This window comes from Sorghum bicolor, chromosome 5 (assembly GCF_000003195.3).
Source record: "Sorghum bicolor cultivar BTx623 chromosome 5, Sorghum_bicolor_NCBIv3, whole genome shotgun sequence".
Classification (NCBI taxonomy): domain Eukaryota; kingdom Viridiplantae; phylum Streptophyta; class Magnoliopsida; order Poales; family Poaceae; genus Sorghum; species Sorghum bicolor.
This window is the reverse complement of record NC_012874.2, coordinates 9,381,246-9,395,139: the sequence shown is the minus strand read 5'-3', so window position 1 is coordinate 9,395,139 and position 13,894 is coordinate 9,381,246. Positions and strand designations below refer to the sequence as shown.

Sequence of the window (13,894 nt, the reverse complement as noted above, 5' to 3'; positions counted from 1 at the left end):
CAAAAATTTTTAATAAATATTATTTATTTTTATGACTTGTTTTATTGTTAGATATATTTTTATAATGATTTATTTATTTTATTATTTGTATAAAAAATTTAAATAATACGAATAGTTAAACATGAATCATATTAGTTAAAGAAATACATTTATTTGTGAGATGGAGGGAGTATGTGGAGAGAAGCTTCTTCTAGTAAGCAGTTTCCATCTGTTTGGTTGACGCTCTGTCAGAAAAAGCTTTTCAGAAGCTAAACTAAATTTGCAACTAAATAACTGCTTAGGCCGATGATTAAGAAACGAGGCCCACGTAAGATATATAGGCCAATATATAAAGTAAGTAAATGGTCCTTCACTTATGTGCATGTGTGCTTCCTTACTTTTTTTTTTGGTAAGCTTTCACCAAATAATATTAAATTCATGCATTTAAAGATGCTTTTAGAAGTCACATATCAGATTTTTATTATGGAAAGGTTTTAAAACATGCTTAGACATTGATTAGAACATTTTACGGTTTTTGCTGCTTTTCATATTTTTCTCATTTTTGAAGAGCTAAATCTATTTTTTAAAGTTTCTAGAGACATTTTCACAACCACTAGATATATTATTTGAGTTTCTCATATCTCCTTTCTATTTATAGAAAATTTTAAATTTTGATTAACAAGCTTAGATATAATTTTTTGGTTTAAAAATCTTATCAAGTACTTACTGAAATTTGTGAACCATAACAGAATGATGAAACCACCTCGAAAAGAATTCCTGACCTAGAAGGGAGGTGACATAAATTGTTTTGAGATGAGGGAATATGAGATCAGGTTTACAGTCCAAGAAGAAAAATCATCAGATTCAGAAATATATAATGAACTTTCCATCATGAACAGAGGAACACCAGACTGAGACGATGATTTAGGCAAACTTTAGAAAAATTTTAGGCCCAGATTGCGACACACGGTTCATGCATTCAAGCCATTCTTTTCTCTTAGTTGAAATTGCATTCAAGCCAACGCTCGGGTAGAGCGGGCTTTAGAAAAGTCTATATTCATATGTCGTGAGCTAAGCTTTTAACTACACACATATCCCACATACATAGAAGGATGATACAAAAAAGAAATTGATTGCAGCCGAATAGATGTTACATGGATGGTGTTACGACATGAACAAAGAGGTAGCATAGAAATTTTTTAATACATTTTAGGTCTTAAATTTATCCTTAAATTTGCAATACTTGTCTCCTAAGACCGTGACCACGTTAGATTTTTTGCGTATCTATCTCAAAGCAAGATCACACAGTACAGAGAATGGAATGACAGACTTGATAAAAACAGAGGACAGATCACATTCGAACATGGTGATGCAATTTGTTTGGACACTCTCCGCACTTCCTTGAAACAGTCCCAACCAACCCTTGTCCTATAATCTGATTGTGCATCTCCTATGACACCGTTGATCAAAACAAGACCTGTATATTGACAGACAGAAAACTGTCAAAGCTGTTATGTCCTTCCAAATGGATTTTATGTATCAGGGATTGAACCGCCGGATGCTGGCATGATGCCACATATGGTCTGCCCTCATCTTAAGCTTGTATGTCTACCTGAGAAATATGGGAAGAAGGTGCCACTCGTCCCCAACTTGTTTCTTGTAACCTGCCAAATGAGGGCAGCCAGCAATGGACAAATACTGGAGTCTGTTACGGCGTTGTATGGAACGGGGCAGGGACTCAAGGGCAGTGCATCTTTCAAGAATAAGCCGTCGAAGTGCAGAGAGTTCTCCTATCCACTCCGGCAGCACAGCCATCGCGCTGCATTCTTCCAATCTGAGCGTGTGAAGAGATGTGAGGTGCTGAATCACCTCAGGCAGCTGTTTCAGGTTGTGCCAACCACCAATGTGCAGTCTCACGAGGCATGTAAGCTGCCGCGTCGATTGAGGAAGGCTGGCCATCAATGGGGTTTCCAAGACAAGCAGCTGTTGTAGACAGCTCAGTTGCCCAAGCCACTCGGGAAATTTGACAAGATTGGAACATTGCTTGACTTCCAGCCGCTTGAGGGACCTGAGGCTACGAATGGTCTCTGGTAATTGTGTCAGGTCATTGCAGAGGCAGATTTCCAAGGACTCCAGTCCGGTGAGATGATGCAGTAATTCCCAGCCAGACATCGATGCCGCCATTCCTTCTAGTCTCAAATCCTTGAGGTGAGAAAGCAGATGGGAGGACGAGCATTCCGGAGATAGCAGCAGCTCATAATTGCTGTTTTTCAGTGATAACCTCTGCAAAGAAGACGGGAAGCATGGTTTCACAACCAATTTCGGGCAGTCCACTATGATCAGAGTGGTCAGGAGAGGGAAACAATAATGCTGTACACACACTTCTTCCTCTGTAACATCAGAAGCACATGTTATAATCTGCAGCTCCTCCAAATTAGGCATTCTGCACAGTCGCAGCTTCTTCAGTAAAGGCAATTGCACAAGCCCTCGCATATGCTTCAAGTTTGGTGATTGCTGCAGCTGTAGATTTGTTAGACAAAGGAACAGAGATAAAGGAACTGAGTCACTTTGCTTCGTCATCCAACGTGGCAAGTAGAGACCTCGGTAACCTCTTATGATCAATTCCCTAATTTCAGATGGTGGTTCAAGATAGTCCAGCACAACCAGGTCATGTTCCATGTCTGATACTGAAGCCTCTTCCATTTGATTTTGGGACCAGTTCAACATCAAAAACTCTATATTCTTCTGCTTCAAGCAAGCATTCTTTGCATCACTTGGATTTCTTAAATATTGAAGGTTGGTGATCTCAAGGCGACCACTTATCATTTTAAGATTTCCAAGCTCTAAGATCCTTGCATCATCTACACCAGCCCCAACAACAAACAAGCCCAGCTTTCTTAAACAAGTCAGCTTTCCGAATCCTGATGGCAAGCAACACAGTTTGTGACAACCAATTAGACATAAAACTTCAAGCCTTCTTAATTTCACTATATCTTTAGGAAGATCCACTAATTCCATGCACCAACTAAGGTCTATAGATTCAAGATTATGGTTCAAAGTGACCCAGTTAGGTAGTTCTGCAATATTGGTATGAGAAAGGTTCAGAGAACGTAAGGTCTCACAAGCAAATGTGCTTGGAAGGTGTCGAAGACTCTTACAACCAGCCAAATTGATTGTCTGTAACCTGCCAAGGTCCCCACTCAATTCAATTGTATCGACAATATGACATTTGACAACCTGAAGCACCCTCAGGCTTTCAATTTTACCAACAGAATTTGGTAACTCTCTGAGCTTCTCACATAGATATAGTAGCAAGTATTGAAGATTTTGACAATCACCAATTGATTCAGGCAAACTCTCAAGGTCAGTACTCTGCAACAGTTCTAGAGTTCTCAGCTTCATAAGCTTGCCAATAGAGTCTGGTAATGTCACAAAACCTCTGCAATTTACCAAATGAAGCGTCTGCAAGTTCTGACAGCTAGAGATAGCTTCTGGAAGTTCACTGCATCTGAGATTATACATTTCCAGATACCCAAGAAATTTAAACTTCAATAGGAACATTGGAAATGGAGTGTCAGTTGCATATTGTAGAATAGCACTGCGGACATAGCAACTCTTTTTAAATGGTTTCTCAAATGATAGGTTACCACCAGATACATAGAGAGCACGTGCCTTGTTAAGTAAGCTCCCATCTACCTTCTCACTGCATGAGTTCAAAGATAAATATCTGCATGTGTAAGTACTGTTTCCCGACATATTCCTTGGTAAGGATGTCACCATTTCATGCTGTAAAATTTGTCGACTGAGATCATGGATAAGGTCGTGCATCCTGTATGCAATTTGTTTAGTATGCTGACTTTTGAATGGTGATTCTTGAAGAAAACCCACTTTCACAAGGGAACCAAAGTAATCACTTCCGATGTCTTCAAGCTGGCATGCATTCATTGGATGGATGAAGCCATGGGCTATCCATTGGGCAATCAGGTGGTCTTTGTTGATTCCATATCCTTTTGGGTATATAGAGAAAATTGTAAAGCATCGTTTCAAATGGTCTGCCAAATGAAAGTAGCTCAGTTGCAACGATGCAAATACTCGATCTTTTATATCCTGATGATTCCATAAATTGCTGCTTTCTATGGCCTTCAAAGTATTTATTTCCCTCTTGTCACGGAGTACACCCCCAAGAGTTCTGATTGCTAGTGGTACTCCACCACATTTATTCACAATCTTCTTTCCTACTTTTACAAATTCAGAGTCCATATCTTCCTGTGTCTGATCAGAACTCTTTAGGAAAAAAATCCAACTGTCACTCTCTGTTAAGAACTCCAAGTTTAAGATACACATAGATCCAACTGCTTCTGCAACCTTCTGATCACGAGTAGTTAGTAGAACCCTGCTTCCATGTGCACCACTGCGTATGTGAACCAAGAATTGTTTCCAATCATCCCTGTCGTCATGCCAAGCATCATCTAGGACAAGAAGAAACTTCTTACCACTCAACCTATTCGAAATTGCATTAACCATGTACTGTTGAGTGTGACGATCTGCTTTTTTCTTAGCAATAGATTCAAATAGCTTACCAATAAGCTTTTCCAAATCAAATTCTTGGGACACATGGACCCATAAAATTGAATCTTTGAAGTGCTCTTTTGTCCTCTTGTCAAGGCAGATCAGTTTGGCCAATGTAGTTTTGCCAGATCCGCCTATTCCAATGATAGAAACTATCCAGCCATTCAGTCCTTCATCAGAATCTATAAGGCTAGATATTATGTCATCCTTCTTCTTATCCCTCACAGGTATACTGAACTCTTCAACTTTACTTATGAATGACAACTCGCCAGTTATCGGTCTGCTTCGAACAGATGGATCTACTCCAGAATTGTCCAGTACAGTATTTATGTCACTTCTTTGCTTGACAATTGCAGCAAACCTCACCTTGATTCCCTTGATCTTAGAGGCCACCTTGCATCGGAAAAGAAATAACATTGGTTTTGCACAGAAGCAGTCAGCCGTAGAATGATTGTCAGCATCGATGTCTATCTTGTGTTTCTCAGCTTCTAGGTGGACTTCATCAAGCAAATCTTCAATATCATACGCCAAATCCTTTAATTTTGTTGTCCAGCAAAACGATGGATCATTTTCTATTGCTTTATCTTCAAATCTGGAGAACCATCTTGTAATCTCAGTAAGTAGTTGCTGGAGTTCATGGAGGTCTTTTCTCACACCCATTACGGAGGCAAACTTGCTGGTTATCAATGCAGCTAGCTTGTTCCCTATGACCTTCAAAGGTCCAGATACTAAAACAACCTCCATATTTCCCAGAGGCACGTGTAGAATACCAGGTAGCTGAATGTTTCATAATAGAGAATTGCAATCAGTTTTACAAGACAAAAATAATTAAGGCACAGTGCTAAAATGGCAAAACAAATTGGCAACTCGGAAATAAAAATATGAAAAATGAATGACCTCAGAAATAATTACTTTACATGAGTTCCATGGAAATTATGTTCATATATTCAAACTTATAATGGTTTAAGAAAACATTTTTTTTGGAAAACTATAAAATGACATGTTCGGATCACATAGGCTAACAACTAGCTATAGCAGCTAGAAATTAGCTTAGTCCATCTAAACAGGAAGACTAATATAATGGATAAGCTAATTTTCAGCCAAACCCATGGCTACCAATTAGCATGTTAGGCTCAACTACCTATTAGCTAATTATCTAAACATTCACCGGTAAACAGTTAACTGACTAGAGTATCTTTTAGCTAACTACTTTTTTAGCTCCAGATAGTATTAGTTTTAGCCGAATAAACAAAATTATAGTTTCTACAGTATCGAATATGATGCCACATAAATATTTTTCACAAGAGTTGAATAAACGAGACCTACTCCCTCCGTCCTAAAATAATTGTCATTCTCACTTCCCGAGAAACAACTTTGACTAAATATATAATAAAAAATATTAATACTTATGTTACGTAATTAGTATTGTCGGAAAGATCTTTGAATCTAGTTTTTTAACAAATTTATTTGGTGATACAAATGTTGCAGGTATTTTCTATAAAACTAATCAAACTTGTGTGACACATAAACCCAAATCGACAATTATTTTGGAACGGAGGGAGTACAAACCATTCAACTCACATACTGCTTTCAGCAACAGCGTCATCGCTAGTCCATGTGGGGCCTGCAAGGAGCATCACGCTGCCTCGCCGGGCCCTCGCTGGCCGTGCTGTGTCCTCAAACCACACCACCCGCCTCCCAACCGACCACGTCGCCCTAATTCGCCGCCCAACCATGCACCAACCTCACTGGCCTGACCACCACACCACACCTCCTCACCTGGCCTCCTTGGATTTGGATCTGCCATGGGAATTGGGGAAGAAGGCTGCGCTCCAGTGGATCTCCTGGACGCCTTGTCCAATTGCACCACGCTGCACCCTGGCCCCGTGTGCTGCGCCCCGCTTGGCTACATCATGCGATGCCCCTAGCCCTGACGCCCGATCGAGCCTATGCCACATCGCTGCGTTGCTCCTGGCCGCGCCTCTCCGTGCACTAGCCCCCTCGCGTCGTCCGAATCAGTTTTTGCCGCATAAATTTTGGATCTTTTTTATATAAAATTCTGTCAAATTTAAAAAGTTTGAGATAAAACATCTATATTAAACATGATTTATTTAGAGAGTGAGGGAGCATAGTTTCTAAATAAGTTTATAGTTGATGTGGCAGGTATATAAAAATAATATAATGAAAATAAAAATTACTACATGTTCTATGATGAAGACTACTCTAATGGCACATTTAGCTTTACCCCTTTTATCTGATGGAGTGATTCCATTAGATTCCTAGAAGGGAGCAGCGAGGGGAGTTGATATAAAAGGGAGCAGGGTGAAGCAGGTATTTCTATCTCCCAGCTCCTAGTGTAAATGGAGAAATGATTATCTTTCTGATCTCCACCTGAATCAGTTAGTGTCAGTGTTTCATAGACTGACGAGTAGGTTTCTGAATGTCACATTGCTCTAGGAAGACGATGGTAGCACTCAAGACACACAAATTATACTAGTTCAAGCCGGAGCCCTATGTTCAATCTCAGAGAGGGTAGCAAGTTCGTGTTCCTCGGTTCAATTGCTCTAAGAACCAAAAATATGGGTGTGTAAGCTAAGGAATTTACAGTAGGAGGAATCGAGAGTCCAAATGGAGTCTTGAAGTTCTGTCCCCCTAAAGGGGGGCCTAGCCACCCTTATATAGAGTTCAAGGGCAGATTACAGTCAAGGGACTTGAGTGGTCGAGAGCCTGAGGGAGGGAGAAGTGAGCAAACTTGGCAAGCAATCTGTCCTGTCTTGTCCTGGATTCATTGCACGTTCAGGCATGGTTGTCACTGTAGTCATCATGAACTTGTTCCCCACGCCATGCCATGGCATGGCGTGGTGCTATCGTGCCGATCAGGATGGTACTATGGGCATGATAGTGGTTCACCAACTATCTTGTGTAGTGCAGTCATGTTGTGGCTGTCGTCCTTGTTTCTAGTTCTTTGTGTGGTGTCGTGGTGACAGTGTAGGAGTAGGTGGCTACTCTAGGTTGGTGTTTGTCTTCCTAGGTCGTGGCATCGTGGACCTCGACCTTGGGATACCGAGTCAAGGTTTTTGGTGGTCTAGTTGGTCTTGTGATGATATGGTTAGGGTCTTGTGACCCATCCCATAGCGTATGGGGAGGGGGTTGTACGCCCATCTTATCGGGTTGAATTTGGATGGTGCACTGTCATACCAACCGTCACTATTCTATAGGGTTGTCCTATCTATGCAGAGGTGCATAGGGGGATGGCATCCGCCTTAAGACCCCATGTCTTGAGTGATGGTTGTCCTCTATGTCCTCGCAGAGTGAGCGGTGCATGGTGGTCTCTGTCAACGAAGGCATACTTGATGGCGCCCTACCTCTCCATATCCTTTCCTAGGGGTCAAGATGTGGGAGAGGTTGAGTACAACTATGGGGCATGCAGTAGAAGGACAAGGAAGTGGTTGCGGTGGATCACACGTGTTGCTATTTGGCCTAGGGCCTATGTGGCTTAACTGGGCTATACTTGCTAGGCTTTGGCTAGCTAGGCCACCCAAATGGTTTTGCACTGGACCCTGACAGTTACTATTTTAAGCACTTAATTAGTTTGTGAGTGATTCTCTTCAAAGAAGCCAAAGCTAGAGCTCTCCCAATCGGTCCTGAATAGTCTTCCATAAATACAAAATATACATATGTTTCAAAGTTGTGTTGATGCACTTGCAAGGGCTTAGGGTCCAGTGGCGGAGCTGCTAAGCCGTACCAAACACTCCAAAATGGCCAGAATGCTTTTGCACCCAAACTAGAAAGTGGAAGCACTTTTCCAAAAGGGCTCCAGCTCCCCTGCAGAGCCCTCGGAGCGTGGCCAGGTTACCTTGCGGTACATGTGCAAAATCCTACTACTCTGCATGATAACTACAAGTGTTTTGGTGATTGATAAACACAAGTGTTGTGACTAACATGGCAGTGGTAATAATCACAATATCACATAGGAGTTAATCACAAGTTGATTGGCCACATGTGTCTTGGCCACCAAGATGTGGATTGATGGTGGCTTACTAATCCTTTTTTTGTTGGGCTTTTCAACCTACTTTGGCTTCAAAATATCAAAAATACAACCAAAGGGCATAGCATCCAGCCAAACCCTTCAACAAAAGCAGCTTTTCGCTAGTACAATTTCTAGAGCACCCTTGCCTCCTGCTTTCACTACCATGGCTTCTAAGTTTTTGTGAAAATTACTGACCTACCATTGGTTATGTACATAATGGTTCATTCTTCCTCGATTATTTTTCCCCATCCATGTGAAACCTTCACTCATATGCACACAACAAGGTCTCTAGCCGACAGTAGTGCTTCTGTCGGCCCTCTCAAAGATCCCACAACTGCACCTACCTTCTTTGCCACGACAACCTCGACATCACGACTCCGGTGGGCACCCCTACATTCTTCACTGATCCACATGGCCACCTTCTTCCTTGACTCTTGCGGCCCCTACCCTAATGATAGCCTTGCCCTAGCCTCTGTGATGGCCCTACCCTTGCCCCAACAGTGGCCATGCCCCTAGTAGCACACGTACTGCACTACACTCTTGGGCAATGACTAGGCCAGGGAGTCTGAGCTGTATGAGACCCCTAGTGAGGGACATAACTACTTCCATACCAAGATGGGATCACCGTAGGTGCAGAACAAGCCCTCATGGCGAAAGGCAATTATAGGCACAATGATTAGGCGCAGGAGGTAGCTACAAGTGACCTAGAGGTCACATCACATGATGGGGCGCACCTGCAACCTCTTTAGCTAAGAGTTCGATGTCGTAGACATGAGCCAGCCAATGGAGGCATGAGGAAGGGATGCTTGCAAGGGGGCGCTCTAGGATATCGAAAGCCTCCGTAGCGGCCACCATGTCGGAGGAGGCCTTGGAGAGGTCAAGCTTAGCATCCTAGATGCAAGAAGCCTTGGTGATGGTGTCCTTGTAGAAGGGGTTCTCCTTTGTGGCCAGATGATGGATCTAAGAAATCTTGGAGGCACTGTCCGCCACGTGCTTGCACTAGGTGCGGCGACACCTGATGTTTACCTCGTGCTCCTATTCAACAATGGGGTCTGCTAGGGAGGGAAGGCAAGAGTGAGCACCCCTAATTAGAGCCACCTCTTCAATCTCCAACACTAGAGTAGGCATCAATGGCAGAGGGGGAGTTGGTAGGCACGTTAGAGTAGGAACGTCCAACAGAGTGATCCTAGACGGTGAAGATGCAGATAGTAGAGGGGCCCTGTAAGTGATGATCTTCAAAGAAGAGGCAAAAGCAACCTAGAGGGGGACAAAGGGATATACACAGATGACCAAGGCAGTTGTCCAAGTGCTAAAAACCACTAGAGGTGTCGAAAGAGGCGACGAGCTTTGACCGAAGACATACCACTACTGAAGTGGGGACACTGAATGAGCTGGTAGAACCACTGGTGCCATGGGTGGAGTGTCACAAGCACCACTCGAGCTGTTATCATCCTTGGTGCCATAGAAAACATGGGCTATGGGAGGTGGGGTGCTCTTTGGGTGAACCTAGAAGTCAACCACCTAGAGGTGGACCACAATAGATAAGTTAGTGCCAAATTTGCAGAGGAGACACTCCATGACATCATCAAGGTCATCCACCAAAAGACGGACGTGGATCATGGAGTAGTCAATGTTGAGGAAGCAGTCTGGGTCGACCTAGCAGATGTTCCCATTGGTAAGGACACGAGCATGATGTGTTCTAGGGTCTATTGCTCCAAAGGGAAGTCAGACATAGCCCTCAATGAGCAGATGGTAGTGGCATATGTAGATAAAGTTTGCATCTTCATGATGCTCTAGCACCATCTGGATGGATGAGTGACGGATGGTGGCCTCCATGTAGTAGGGGTGGTGGAAGGTGACAATCATGTTGCCTCATGAAGAGGCTACCAAGGTAAATGCAAGGTCGCCCACTTAGCGCTCTAGGGCTAGATGGATGAAGAGGCCTCCGACCTGGCTGGCTCAATGTACGTTAAGGCATAGCAACGGCTAGGCTCTAGGTCCACAAAAGGCATGTGGACCTCAGCATAGTAGTTGATGGATGAGGAGGAGAGACCCACCACCGCCATGTGTGGAATGGGGTTGGCTCATGATGCACGATAGTGTGGGGGAGCTTGGCCTCGAGCAGACACCATCGAAGAAGCAAACCACCATGGAGCGGCTGCACCATTCTGATCTATAGGAGGGAATTAGAGAGAGAGCAGGACCCTTGCTAGGCGGAGAGGATGGGGCATGATCCTAGGAGTGGTGGTTCACCATGGGGATTATTGCTAGTTGTGGTGAGAGAGCTAGGAACGAGGAGCGGCATAGTAGGGAGGAATGCCCAGACAGGTGCTCATAGAGTAGATGAGGCAAGGCAGTCATAGCACACTTGAAGCTACAGTGGCTAGTGCAAAGGCGGACATGACACTTAACTGGGTCGCGACAGTCGGCAACACCTGATCAATGGAGATTGAGGCAGGGGAAGCACTGGTTGCTAAGGGGGAGCGAATGGTTGTGACATCGATGATGGTCGACTTGGGTATAAATAGTCCAATAGGAAGGGGAACCAGAACCTCTAGGTATGAGCGGGCAAGGGACACCCTTGACATGGCGTGGTGGAGTGGCACTAGTGGAAGGTGGTAGATTAATGTTAGAGCAAGGATTCGGCAAAATATAAAAGGTGCCATCACCTTAAAGAAATGGAGATCTGAGAGACTAGGCGTGATCTCCAGGCAATGCAGCTGTAGTGATGAGCACAACATTCCTGAGGGTTGTTGGGTGAGTGCCACACTTCTGGGTGTCACAGAGGATGGAGGGATCAAGCATAGTGTCTAACGATGGTAGGGGAAAGAGATTGGAGACAGTAATGGTTAGCGAGGGGTAGGGTGCCGTGCGGCATGGCAATAGTGGCTGCGAGCAGTGACTAGCCATTAATCGGGTACGTGGAGTTGACACTGACCAGGTCAAGTCAGGGGTGGGCATCGGGGTTGAGGCTCCCAAGCCTAGGGTGGGCCTAGGAGGAAATACACAGTCGGTAGTGGCTTGTTAGGTTGGCATAGGCCTCGGTCATGGGCTGTTCTAGGGAGCGATTGGAGGGTACCCTAGGCCCATCCCGCCAAAACTCAATACCGGTGTTTGAGTTGACACGCGGCTCATGTCTGTCTCCAAAACCTCATCGATGGTGAGACAGGTAGCGCCCAAGCTGTGGTCCAAGAAAAGGGAGAGGCAGAGGTCACCAAGCTTGCATCGCCTGAAGGCAACGATGAGGCTGGTGACATTTTGATTTTGCGTCGCCACTTTGACATACGCCACAACTACAAGGGGTTGTTGGAGTATATGGAAAGGGCCTTTATAATTACGGTAGCATAGGATTAGTTTCCATCTCTTTATGTTGGGTTGTTTATGATAAAAGCCACCATATATCATATAACATCCCACAAGGCTCAGATCACCCAATACTCACAATCTTCATATTCTCACAACGACAATCAAAAAGAGGGTAGCAAGTTAACCTTCCCTCTTCCATTCACTATTCCCTTGTTTAGTTTCCCTCTTTCTTTCTTTCTCACATACTATGGTTATTTCATGATGCTTGTCGAAGCCGGGTGTGTGTGGGTGATCAATTTTGTCGCTACAGAGGCTGGACAGCTGAGTTGTGGTCCTAGTTGTTGTGTGGCTATGAAAGGTGTGTTCTCTTAGTTTGTCCATCACGGGCAACAATAATGGAGGAGGGAGCCACCATAAACCGATTGGTGCTATTGATCCCTTGATGCTTGGTTTGTTCACTGGTTCTCATTGGCGTCTTTTGTTGTGTGCGGCACCATACTCCATTGAAAATCTATAGCAAGATTCTTCGGATACTATGACAATGCCATGCCTCTCCTTGGAGACGTCACCTTGTGGTGCTGTATCATATACTTTCTATCATGTAGTGTATCTATGGTGAAAACCTTGTTCTGCTTTAAATTGGATTAGGTAACAATATCATGTCTAACATCATGACTTTCTTGGATGCATTGTTATGGACTCACAAATCTCAACCTTTTTGTTGTTGCGGTGGTTCTAGGTGAATTTAAGCTTTGGACTCTAGTGAGGTGCCTTAAAGCTAGGAAGAATCTTGACGGTGAAACCTTAGTTCTGTAATTTGATTTTACCTTTGTCAGCTAGCATAGAGGTCGTTATTGCCATCTTCAACATTGTTTTCATCAACATATGCCTCTGTTCATCTTCCCCAGCCAATAATGCGTATGGATATAGGAATTTTGGGAATTCCACAGGATTGGATAGGTCTGAAAGGGAAGACACAAATAGACAAGAGTGGAAGAAAGTGCTTATATGCCATGGATTGCTTGGTGGTTCGGAGCTGAAATACTGATTGGTTTAACTACGGTCCTAAGGCTGCTGATTTTTGTCTCAGTCTTCTTATGTGATACCAGCATGACAGATTGGTGATCATCGTATCCTAGATATCTTGTATTGTGTGCAGTGGCTAGGAATTGTAGTTCCATTTGCTAAGAAAATTTGATGTGAAGAAACTGTTTGCATCCAGGTTTGACGACCTGGTAGATAGGTGATGTTGTGGTCAACTGTTGTCTATCAGGAATTCAGCATACGCAACATCCTAGTGATAAAAGCCGCTGTCGTCTCTTCTATTTGCTAGTTTAGTGGCACAAAAAAATCAGAGAAAGAAAATCTTCTTCTTAGATCTGGATAGTTAAGCAGCCGTGCTACTACCCAATAACACTGACTACTGATTTAATTAATTAAATGATGTTGGATCTCAATTTGAAGTGTAGCTTTTTTGTAAGCCAACTCCACAAGAAAAGTATTAGAACCACAATGAGCCACAGGCAAAAGAGAGTAAAATATGAGCGTACCAACAAATCCTCAAGTCGCGGCCAAGCAACCCCAATGGTGGTAGTATGGAACTTATGCCGGTAGTAGGACTTTTGAGTATTTACAGCATGCACTCACTGAGAACATAATACAACATAGATTACCAGAAGAAATCAGGGGAAAAAGCAAGAGAAGAAGGAATCCGCGAGCATGGCACAGGGCAACATAAGCCATAAAGGCGTTATTAGAACCTGAATCGTAATTCTGAGGAAGTACCTGGAATACCGACTCGGATCAGCAAATTCTGCGTATTCCATCCCGATGCAACTAAAGGAGAACTTTTTCCTTTTGGAGCTATAAGGACGCGGAACTTTAAAATGTATGTGCTCCCAGGTAAGTTATATGCATGGTGTACAAACCCTTGCTTGGCGCTTTCAGGATGGCAGTGTAGCGCTTCACTGTCATCCACACTTGTTTAGCACCAAATGAAATGACAGCTAG

General features: G+C 43.6%; 1 protein-coding gene across 1 annotated transcript; it reads right to left on the bottom strand.

Moving 5' to 3' along the window:
* LOC110435864 (disease resistance protein RGA2-like) lies at window positions 1,588–6,154 on the bottom strand. Its single transcript, XM_021461947.1, has 7 exons — window positions 6,134–6,154; window positions 4,322–5,325; window positions 3,141–3,418; window positions 3,006–3,056; window positions 2,644–2,900; window positions 2,362–2,499; window positions 1,588–2,262 (listed from the first exon to the last, which is right to left on the bottom strand). The coding sequence occupies exons 1-7, from the start codon at window positions 6,152–6,154 to the stop codon at window positions 1,588–1,590; spliced, it is 2,424 nt and encodes an 807-aa protein (XP_021317622.1).